This window comes from Exophiala bonariae (genome assembly GCF_035927105.1).
Source record: "Exophiala bonariae strain CCFEE 5792 chromosome Unknown scaffold_56, whole genome shotgun sequence".
Classification (NCBI taxonomy): domain Eukaryota; kingdom Fungi; phylum Ascomycota; class Eurotiomycetes; order Chaetothyriales; family Herpotrichiellaceae; genus Exophiala; species Exophiala bonariae.
The window spans coordinates 56053-67073 of record NW_027042531.1 but is presented as its reverse complement, the minus strand read 5'-3'; the positions used below and the strand labels follow the sequence as shown (position 1 = coordinate 67073).

The 11021-nt window shown below is 51.0% G+C and overlaps 5 protein-coding genes across 5 annotated transcripts; 4 read left to right on the top strand and 1 right to left on the bottom strand.

The window, feature by feature from the left end:
* Window positions 1-1170: 1170 nt before the first annotated feature.
* On the top strand, window positions 1171-2648 carry LTR84_011405 (uncharacterized protein; the record flags this gene model as incomplete). The annotated part of the gene is made up of 3 exons (XM_064854937.1): window positions 1171-2034; window positions 2088-2503; window positions 2558-2648. 3 exons carry the CDS (start codon window positions 1171-1173, stop codon window positions 2646-2648), a joined length of 1371 nt encoding a protein of 456 aa, XP_064699983.1.
* A 654-nt stretch (window positions 2649-3302) lies between these two features.
* On the bottom strand, window positions 3303-3902 carry LTR84_011404 (uncharacterized protein; the record flags this gene model as incomplete). The annotated part of the gene is made up of 1 exon (XM_064854936.1): window positions 3303-3902. One exon carries the CDS (start codon window positions 3900-3902, stop codon window positions 3303-3305), a length of 600 nt encoding a protein of 199 aa, XP_064699982.1.
* A 1317-nt stretch (window positions 3903-5219) lies between these two features.
* On the top strand, window positions 5220-6770 carry LTR84_011403 (uncharacterized protein; the record flags this gene model as incomplete). The annotated part of the gene is made up of 1 exon (XM_064854935.1): window positions 5220-6770. One exon carries the CDS (start codon window positions 5220-5222, stop codon window positions 6768-6770), a length of 1551 nt encoding a protein of 516 aa, XP_064699981.1.
* A 505-nt stretch (window positions 6771-7275) lies between these two features.
* Window positions 7276-8208, top strand: CAP2 (F-actin-capping protein subunit beta; the record flags this gene model as incomplete). The annotated part of the gene is made up of 2 exons (XM_064854934.1): window positions 7276-7307; window positions 7419-8208. 2 exons carry the CDS (start codon window positions 7276-7278, stop codon window positions 8206-8208), a joined length of 822 nt encoding a protein of 273 aa, XP_064699980.1.
* Window positions 8209-9025: 817 nt separating this feature from the next.
* LTR84_011401 (uncharacterized protein) lies at window positions 9026-10873 on the top strand (the record flags this gene model as incomplete). The annotated part of the gene is made up of 1 exon (XM_064854933.1): window positions 9026-10873. One exon carries the CDS (start codon window positions 9026-9028, stop codon window positions 10871-10873), a length of 1848 nt encoding a protein of 615 aa, XP_064699979.1.
* Between the last annotated feature and the right edge of the window lie 148 nt (window positions 10874-11021).

The window sequence follows — 11021 nt, the reverse complement described above, 5'->3', positions numbered from 1 at the left end:
ACCGATTCTCGTCAACTAGCCCACACCGATTTCCCGTCAACTAGCCCATACCGTCTCCCTAAGGCGCCCGCCCCCCTGAGAAAATTTTCTCCCGCCCGCCGCGAGCACGGCGGGCCCCTGGGGTACTGTTTGTAGTGAGAAAAGGGTGGCAAAAATCCAAGGCTAGAATCTCGTCAACTAGCCCACGTCGATCCTAGATGGAACCTCGTCAACTAGCCCACATTGGTTTCCAAAAGTCCCTCGTCACCCACATGTCCCCCGGATCCCACTTCTTCTCCCCTTCCTTACCTAGAGAGGTACCTAGAAACTTGGCCGTTCTAGGCACCCTCCCCGGGAAAAAATAGGGAAGAACAGGCTTCGTAGGCTTATACTCAAAAGCTCGTAACAACAAGGCTACTCGACTTATTACATAACCTAGAAGCGCATCTCAGTCGTATGCAGAGGTTCCAGTCCCCGCCCGTGGTGAAATGACAATCCGTCGGCGACCCGCGTAACTCTTCCGTCACACGGGCGCTGCCGACCTGTTGAGGTGCGTGGCCAAAGGCCTATTCGTATCCGACTACGACGTGCGGGTGTATAATGTCGCGTTCCGGCACGGATTCTGACTTAGAGGCGTTCAGCCATAATCCGGCAGATGGTAGCGTCGCGGCAATGCCTTGTCAGACAGCCGCAAAAACCAATTGGTGCCTGCGAACAGTTAAACCAGCACAAGCTCTGGTGCCGTGACCTGTTGAGACCTGGAAACGATAGTGTAAATATGCTCAATAAGATCATGGAAGACTTACAATTCGTGGACGACAAGTCCTTTCCATATATCTAGGAGGAAAATGTGACGATCAAGCTAAAAAGCTTTGATGCGATTGTTCGCTGCAATATATATCGGCTAAAGACGACTACACCAGTGCCGGTTTTGATTACCTATGGGCCATACGGAAAAGATATACACTATAAACAGTAGGTCGAAAGCCGAAGTGAAAATCTTCCTGGCCTGAGCCACATTCTGACTATCGAGACAGCTTTCACCCGAAGTTTCCCGAGATCAACCCTAAACATCAGTCTGCGCATTGTTCATTTGAAACTCCGGACCCAGGCTTTTGGACTAGCCATGGTTATGCAGTACTTCGGGCTGACGAAGTTGGCCTAGGCCAATCGCCCGGTGTCTTAGAAACTATGTCCAAGTCGACCTCGGACGCGTTTGCCGACGTGATTGAATGGGCGGCAGATCAAACCTGGAGCAATGGGAAAGTCGGTCTTTGTGGTATAAGTTACTTCGCCGGAAGTCAGTGGAGGGTCGCTGTGCGTCGTCCAAAAGGGCTCGCAGCTATCTGTCCAACCGATAGTATGGCAGATTACTCTCGGGACCGATGCCGACACGCAGGTATCCTGACTAGCTTCTTGAAATGGTGGTTTGATCGTCAGGTACTGGCATTACAGTATGGCCGGCCGAGGAAGGATACCTGGGGTCCCGACACAATCGAGGGTATTCTGAACGACGAAGAGCTCGCTGCGAATCTTGACGACCAAACCGTGGATAACGCCCAATTCCATTATCGCGATGAGAATTACTACGCATCTCGAGAATATAACCTCGAAAACATCGCAGTTCCACTGCTCTCTATCGGAAACTGGGGCAGTATCATGATTCACTTGCGCGGAAACTACGAAGGATATCGACACGCCGGTTCTGAGAAGAAATTTCTCCGAATGATCACTGGACGTCATGATTTGCCATTTTATGACGATGACCAAGTGGAAGTCCAGATGAGCTTCTTCGACGCCTTCCTTAAGGGCGAGGATCGTGGCGGCTGGACCGATGGCTCCCGGCCTCCAGTCGACCTTGTTATACGGAAGGGCAACGTTGGTGTGAACAATCGTGATGCCGAGAAGGAGGCATCTAAACGCCGGTTCGAGAATGAGTGGCCAGGCCATTGGCACGGACACAGTACACGCAGTTTTATCTTACGTCGGACAAAGGTTTATCAGAGACGATCCCGAACGCACGAAGCAGTGACAGCGTCTCTTACCGAGCTCTGGGTAACATCGACCACCAAGAGTTTGTACACTTTAAAAGCGAACCTTTCCCACAGGAAACAGAAATAACCGGCTATATTGTCGCCCATCTGAATGTATCCGTCACGGCTCTCCCGGGAGGTCCGGTACCAAAGGACATTGATCTATTCCTCACTCTCCGGCACTACGGCGCGGACAGCGAAGAAATCTTCTACACCGGCATCACTGGCGAGCCCATCCCGTTGTGCAAAGGCTGGCAGAGACTTTCGCTCAGGCACGTCAACACAGAACATCCTCGACATCGCTCGTGGCTGCCACATAGGGATTACTTTGAGAGTGATCTTCTCCCTGTGCTGCCTGGTGAAGTATACCCCGTGGACGTAGAAGTGTGGGCGACGAATGTCGTAGTGGCCACAGGAGATCGACTAGTCTTCGAGGTCGCCAGTGGAGATACGCAGGGCATTGGTCTTTCTGGACACGATACTGCTGAAAGGTAAGAGCTTCTAACCCTAGCCAAATCAGAGCTGACCATTTATTTGACGATCAGGTCCGTCGAGAAGTTTGCCGGCATGAATCACATCCATTTTGGTCCGGATTACCTCAACTACCTGACTCTGCCCATTATTCCTCCTGCTTGAGAGCATACAGGTAGAGGGCTGGTTTGGTGCGAGAACTGAGCTGGGCTTATGGTAGACTGGATCCTTTGTAATAGATCAAGCCCACAAATGTTCACTGTCCTTCGATATTCTTAAAAAGATTTACACCGCGTCTGCAGAGGTTCTGGCAAACCGATCATAAGTTTCTGCAACGCCCATAATCGTGAATACGCAGTCCTGTAGGCCACGAGCGCAGAGGGAACAACGGAAGAAAAGAGACAAATGTCGAGACCCTTCAGCTATGGTCTCCAGGATTGTGTCGGCCGCCATCTGGCAGAGTTAGATCACCCTAACAGTGGCCCGCCCCTACCAACCGTATGATGTTGTGGCAGATGCGTCAATGAATGTCTCACACATGGCTTAGATAGATCAAGGAGTGCTGGAGCCTGGTTGCCAGAGCTTCTACATCAAGGCTGTCAGGGCCACATGGCAATGATGCCAGATTTCAAGGTATGCAGCAGATCTATGTACTTAGGCCCAGCTTCTCACATTCCTTTTCTCCATATGGGCTTGACACGCATTTGTTCTTCCTTGATTTATATTGCGTCTATATAGGACAGCGCTGGTTACATCGTCTGGACACAGAAATTGCTTCACACCATCATTTTTGATCATCAACCAGTCTCCAAGTCACGGTCAAGCCTTTTTGTCTTCGACCAAGATGGAGCGTTGAGTGCCAACATCATGACCTCCCTTTTGAATTTCGAAACGGGCTTTCTCAATCTCCAGGATTTGAATGCCGGCTAGCTTGTCCACGATATGATGAAGAGTGGGCAAAGAGTTCCAGCCCAGCGACTTGAAGCTGAGCTCTACATTGGTCGGTTCTGCCTCATAGACCTCCTGGAGACATACCGATCTGCCTGGAGTGACTGTGGGGGACTCGACATCTGCAGCACCGACATCGCCAGTCCGCGGAAAATATTTGAGATGAAGCAACGGCTTGATCAAGTACTCATCTGTGTCTTCCGAGATTTTCTGGAGGCCCCGGATCGCCAGGTGTCCCCATTGGGAGCCTTCCCAACCCATCTCCAGATTCAAACTGCTCGAGTCCCGAGTATCGTCCAAGGTTGCAAATATCTTGGCGTAACCAAGCTCGTCGCGCCCCGTGATGATTGGATCTGCCATGTTCTCGAACAGAACGCTGAGGTACGCTCCATGGATCTCTTCTTGTTTCCACGACAGACGACATCGTGGATGTAGAGGCCAAAATGATTGTACCCACGGCCAGCCAGCCATGGAAGATTAACAAGCTTCGTGAATTTGAAAGACGCTTGAGCACTCTCGCCCTGGGCCTCGATGGAGAAGCTTTCGTGTGGTAACAAAGCTGCCAGCTGATGGCGCGGCGCCCGGAAAGTGACTGTATAGACTTCTGAAGAGCTCTCTGACCAGCCCGAGTAAGGACGTCCCTGGGTGTCTTGACGTGGTCCTGGGCTTGGGCCATACCCCAGCGGCATGCGATGATAGCCTTTCGTCATAGTTACGCGACCTTCCTCGAGAGCGAGCGTGGAAAAGCTTCTAATCCCCAGAAAGAGAGCCACTAGAAATGCTTTCGCCCAATGAAAGCTTATAGTCAACACTTTCCTTTCTCGGTATGGAGAAACTGGTTCCCACTCAATTTGGGTGGTCCACATACATTACAGAGGGCCACTTTCCGATATAGACATGGGAATTCCTGACGAACACTCTCCTCGGCCTTGACAATCGTCCCACTGCGAAGCTGGAAAGCACTACCGCACAGTTATCCAACACCTTTTCAGCTCGGCCTACTCGTCGAGGCATTCATAGGCGGGATCTTTCACTAACAAAGCGAGGGCGAGTCGTTATGAAAGCGGCATACTCGTGTTGAGCGCCCACGTGAGCTGCGAGCAGTTTTTACATTGCTTGACTGCTTGACCCGCCAAGATGTGGTGTCGGTGCCCAAGTATACACTTGGGAAACCCCCCTTCCGTGCTTGCCCCGTGATAGAATCTAACGGGTTACCCTCAGTGTGGCATCAGCCGTAATTTACGATTGCGTACAGACGCATGTCATATTAAGGGGCAATTGTGAGGTAGCTGCTGCTTCCTTTATTTTGTCTCCGCGCCAGTGTCGTAGCTGAGAAACACGCTGCTGTCGGATGCTTATCTCCCGTCTTACTCTCAAAGCCAGTATCACGATGCACGGGTGGCGGCACAGCCAGTGTAGGGGTGCAATATGCTTTGAATTCTAGTACGGAGAGTAATAACTAGAATAGAAGAGAGAGTATTGCGCTGGGGTGTGCGCGCGCTCGTGAGTCACGTGAGTAACCCGTGACTTATGGCTTGGCAACTTATGTCAGTTGGCAGACTGCCACCATGACAGCCAGGTGTGCGCCCCGTCCACTCGGAAGTGCATATATTGATCACAGCCCAGTCTGCAGGCTTAGGGGATGACAGCTGTTGGCTTTCTCAATCTCGCTAACAGAATCTTGACAGAACGGGGGCGGGCATACTCTATATATGCACCATACGACATGTACACGCTGAGTTTCGCTGGAATGGCAGTATCTCCAAGAGCACAAGGATCTATCTCGCGATGGCTAAGTCCGACCCATTTCTTTACACAAGGCTAGAGGACGACGAAAACGGACAGCAAAGTGGAATTCCGCTCGAAGATCAATACCACGATGACCCAAATCTGTTATCTATTCATAACGACGCTAACCCACAAAGCTACACGCCGCATCCTCATTCGAGCTTTTGGCGCAACATCTCTAATCGACTTCTAAGTAGAGCAAACTGGGAGACCTACACACGGCAACCTACCGTCTATGATCTTAAGCAGGCCCTCATTCAAGCCCTACCCCGTCTCTACAGACCTGCCTCCCTTCGCATTGAGTCCGCCCCGGGTCCAACAGCCTATCTCGACGCTCTTCGTGGCTACGCAGCGTGGAATGTGTTCCTCGCACATGGCTATAAAGACTATCACTTCTGGTACAATCATCAGCCATTTCTCTCAGCGCTCATGGCTGGTGAAGCCATGGTTTCGCTGTTCTTTGTTATCTCCGGCTACGTCTTGAGCTATCGCCTTCTCGTCTACTCACGTACCCGGTCTAGTGAGAAGGTGCTACTTGGCTTAGCGAGCAGTACTTTCCGTCGTGGTATGCGTCTCTACGGTTCGACGACCGTGGCGCTATTCGCGGCGCTGATCTTAGTCCGGCTGGGCCTTTACAACGGCGGTAAATGGCCGGTATATATTGAATCTTTATCGTCACAGCTATACGATTGGTTCTGGACGCTCGTGTACTTTTGCAACCCCTTCGCCAATACAATCTATGGCTACTATACCGAAGGGGGCCTACAGAACAAATATCTCGGTCCGATGTGGACTATCCCCGTTGAATTACGCGGCAGTATGGTTATCTTTATCTATATTGCGGCAACCTGCAAGCTGCATGTCTATACGCGCGTGGCGTTGACTTGCCTACTCATAATAGTATGTTATATATGGATCGCACTCTATATAGCAGAATTCTTTATGGGTATGCTCGTCGCCGAAATCGCACTATTATGTTATCCAGAGCGTCTCGCCGCAGCGGTCTCGCTGCCGGAACATGGGACTAAGCTACAGCAGCAGAACGTGACCTCAAAGTGTTTTTGGACACTAGTTTTCATTGTCGGCCTCTTTCTGCTGGGACAGCCTGACAGTGATACCAACGCACTCGGAATCTTCGGCGACTGGCCCTGGGCATTCTTGCGCTCATGGCTTCCTGGCTATCTAGGCTTCGGAGATAGGACTTACTGGTACTTAGGCATAGGATCATTCTTCCTTGTCCTTGGCCTTGAGATGTATCCGACGCTTCAGGCGCCACTACGGTATGGGTGGAGTCAGTACGTTGGCGAGCTTAGTTTCGGAATCTACGCACTACATGTCCCTCTGTTAGTGGCAATCATCGGCCACTGGTACGAGGTGGATGTGCGGCAGGCATACGGGTGGGATAAAGGATGGGGTGTTCTCCCAGGGGCCTTGATCATGCACGTAGCAGTTTTTACGTGTGCGGACTATTTCAATAGAATCGATAAACGCATCGTAAGGTTGGGCAGATGGGTGCAAGAGCAGTGTTTTGAGCAGTGGGATAAGACATAGGTAATAGGCGGACCGGGATTCATTATCTTGAATATGGATGGAGTTTGAGAGTATCTCCAAAACCACACTTTTGGCAGGGAGTTAACATAGGTGGAAAGCTCGACATGATCTCCAAGATCATACATGTCCTGGGATTAAATGCGATTGTAGGTTTAGTTACCAAAGTACTTCAGGTGCTTAAAGAAGAACTTTGGAGTTTGAAAATGCGACGCCACAATAGGTACCTACATTAGTGTTATTCTATCACTGTGGCACAGTATGTCTTGGCATCATTGTGGGTGCAGTCTGAGTACGAGATACGAGGTACTCCCTCTTTCTGCTAGGCCAGCTTCACTGACACTTAACTTGAAGATGGAACAGGACAGCCGACAACCTTGATCCCGAATGCTAGTGGTCTTCACGGACTCACCCCTCATACGCTAACTACAACACTGTGAATCAGATCTCCCGCCAGGTCTTATGAGATACGCATCTGCTGGTTTTATTCTTTTGAATCCTGGTCACAATGTCTAACGAGGCCCAGTTCGATGCCGCTCTGTGAGTCGTGCCGACTGTTTGCGCATTAGAACCCCGCGTCTCGCACATGTACCCATATCAATTCGGTTTGCAGCAGGGTTACGTGCAAGCTAACGCCCACTGTGTCGATAGAGATCTCCTTCGACGCCTATCACCCCTCTCCGTTTCCAAAAATCTCGACGCAATCACTGCCCTCGTTCCTGACCTCACCGAGGACCTTCTCTCATCCGTCGACCAGCCGCTGACCTCAGCAAGGGACAAGAAGACCGGGCGGGACTACCTTTTGTGTGACTACAACCGAGATGGCGATTCTTATCGAAGTCCTTGGAGCAATGAATTCGATCCTGCACTCGATGATGCTACCTACCCCAGCGACCGGGTAAGAAAGATGGAAGTCGAGGCCAACGAAGCATTCGAAGTGTACAGACAAATGTACTATGAGGGTGGCATCGGCAGCGTCTATCTGTGGGACTTGGACGACGGTTTTGCCGGGGTGGTGCTGCTAAAGAAGAGTGTAGGCAAAGAGGCTGGCTGGGACAGTATTCACGTTTTCGAAGTCGACGAGAGAAGAGGCGGAGCACGTACATGCCACTACAAGTTGACAAGTACGGTCATCCTGCATCTGGGCCGAGAGTCCGAGGCAGTCGGCTCTCTCAATCTGGCAGGCAGCATGACAAGACAAGTCGAAGCTGATCTGGTGGCGGAATCCGTTGGGGCTCTGGGCAAAGACGGAGGCCATGTATGCAACGCCGGCCGTCTGGTTGAAGATATGGAGGGCAAGATGAGAAATCTGCTGCAAGAGGTCTACTTTGGAAAGGCAAAAGATATTGTTGGAGATCTACGGAGTGTTGCTCCCTTGACTGGCGTGAATCGAGACCGACAAGCACAGAGGGATGTCATCTCAAGTATGGGCGGCAAATGATGCTGGACTGTGCTCGTCGATGTTCCCTATTCGACTCACAGGAGACTATCAGAAACTAGGGCAAAGGAATTGGCGAAGTCAAGCTGAGAGTCACCGCACTCTCGTCTTCATCTACCAACAGGCCATCTTCATTCAGGACTTCAAAGCCATCTCGAGTTACTCCAGGGGTAAAGCAGCTTCGCGCTGTTTGTATGAGCCAGCGATGGTGATCGGTGCTTTATTTGCGCCCACGGCAAATTACTCAACCAGTTTGTGTTGCCGGATAGCTGTGTGCTCTCTACATATGCCGAAGATTCACGACACGAGTAGTTCGACTCTTGGGGGCCAGAACGAATGATGAGGAGAGCCAGAATAGACTTGACTGGAAATTGTGGATGTTGTCTGAATACTAACAGAACCACCTCACCCTTGGGTTTTGCCCCACGCTCCGGACGTTGTAATTTGTAGTCTTTCCAAGTCTATCACAAGCCTTAAAGATTTGGTAACCCACGCCATTTGCCAACGCCTGACAAAAATGAACATCCTGGTGTGGTTCTGGAAGCAAACGCCACCCAAGCATCGGCGCCTGTCAAATTGAATGGCGGGGTTGCAACCCAAAGTTAAATTCCCATGAACGGTAATTCGCAGCGATTCTCCCACAACTTCGAGTTGAAGCTCCCACCACCTCAGTCTTGCGCTGATTTCATTGTCTGTGTGGGTCAACTTTGAACATAACGGAGCCATCTAATGTAGTCACCATCCTTGGACGTCTGAAAAGCGAGTTTGGCTGAAGCTGTCGACTCGTCTTGTCGGTCAAACTGACCAGGCCCGCCCCACGATGAGTACCACTCCCGTCAAGAAGGCATGCGATGCCTGCCATCGGCGCAAAGTCAGATGCTCGGGAAGTCTGCCATGCAACAACTGTGGTCAATCGGGCCTTCAATGTACATATCTGTCCATTCCGCAGAAGAAAGGTCCCAAAGGCTCCAGAGCCAAAGTCATATCCGAAATCCGAGATACCCAGCAACAAACAACACCACCACTACCGAGGTCAGCACATTCGAATGAACCAAGCTCATTCGACTTCAGCAGCCCTCCAGTGTCACCATCTTATACACGAAATGCGGCGCTTCTATCCCAGCAGACCATCGAACACTGCATCGACTTCTATTTCACCAACATGTCAACCACTGCTTGGATGTTGAACCAGGAACGCTTGATCAATCTCATCACCACTCAGCTCGTCTCAGATGCCGAAGTGTACTGCCTTACAGCCTCACTCTGTGCTTTTGTTATGGTTCAACCTGGGATGAACTTGGCCGTCGCCCCAGGAAGTCATTACGAAGGCGACCCTCCACAAAACAGATACGGCTACGCCAATATGCTCCTCGACGATATCCTTCGCGTCCGGAAGAGCGTCAACTACGTCGAAACGCCCACTCTGAGTTCGGTGCAAACATCATTTTTCCTCTTCAGCTGCTACTTTACTTTAGAGAAGCAGAATACATGTTGGTTCCATCTCCGAGAGGCCGCAACACTGGCCCAACTTCTCTCATTACACGAGGAGTCGTCCTATCTGGCGGGAGATGCGGTGGAAAACATGTATAAAAGACGCACCTATTGGCTACTACTCGTGACTGAAAGAGCTTATGCTATGGAGCGTCACCGACCACTGAGTCTCCATCCGACCATCGATTTGCCCGCCCCACTCGGCCCTGAAGAGGAAGAGATGATCACAGGAACGATCTACCTGATCAATTTGTTTCGATGCATCGACGACGAATTCATGGCTTTATGGAACAAGGTTAAGAGTGAATGCTCAGCGGCCTGGCTGTCCCGACTTCAAAAACAACTCAGCGAAGCCTTGCCGTCTGAATTGAAGACCACCGAAAGCCAGATGGCCGATGTTCGAATCACACTGCAGTGGCTGAAAATCATGGTTTGGCAATTATCCATCACCAATGGCTGCCTGTCGTCAAACTCACAAGACACTTCGATGACTTTCCAATATCCGACCGAGGTTGCGCGAGAGTTGTTACAAGAGATTTCCTGTCTTTCCCTCCACTCAATGGAGGTCCACGGTGTGGGCTTGATTGAAAAGCTGTTCGATGTCGCCTGCACACTGACAGATGTTATTGCGTGTGTGCCTTTGGAGTCGGCCAGCAGGCCGGGCTATCAGACACCCACCGACTACCTCAATCAATTCTTGAATCTGATATCGCAACTTCGTGGAGGAGCGTCGCGGTATCTCCCGCTTCTTTTAGCCAAGGTTTCCGAAAACCTACCTAGTATGGCTTCTCCAATAAACCCCGTTCCTATCACAATCAAGCAGGGTTACGCCGGCGCAAGTGATAATATCCCCACTCCAACACCGCCGGAGGGTGCTCAGGTCCGATATCTCGAGGGCAAAGCGTATTTGGGTATGCCTTCAAGTGGACCTCATACAGAATGGCAGGCACAAGCCCCGCGCCCGCGCATACAATCAGGCGTCCATGACCGGGGGTTGATGTTCAATGACTACAGTCCAAGTTTACAGTCGAGCGATGTTGATATGACACCACGGTCCTTGGGAACCCCTCCAGACCATTTTACTGGTAACTATGTTGCTCAACCGATCCTAGCCCCTATACCTAGGAGTGTGCCAACAGCCGTTGGCGGGCTCAATTTCGAGGGTTATCCTGGTTGAGGCCACTCGGAGCACAGCGCAGAGAAGTCGACACCGAAGCCGGACAAACACTCCTCGATACAGGAAGTTCACTGCGAGCAGTGGAAGCAAATTCAGGATGATCCGCCGACAACACCAAAGATGCTGAGACCCCAATCAATCCGCTTAA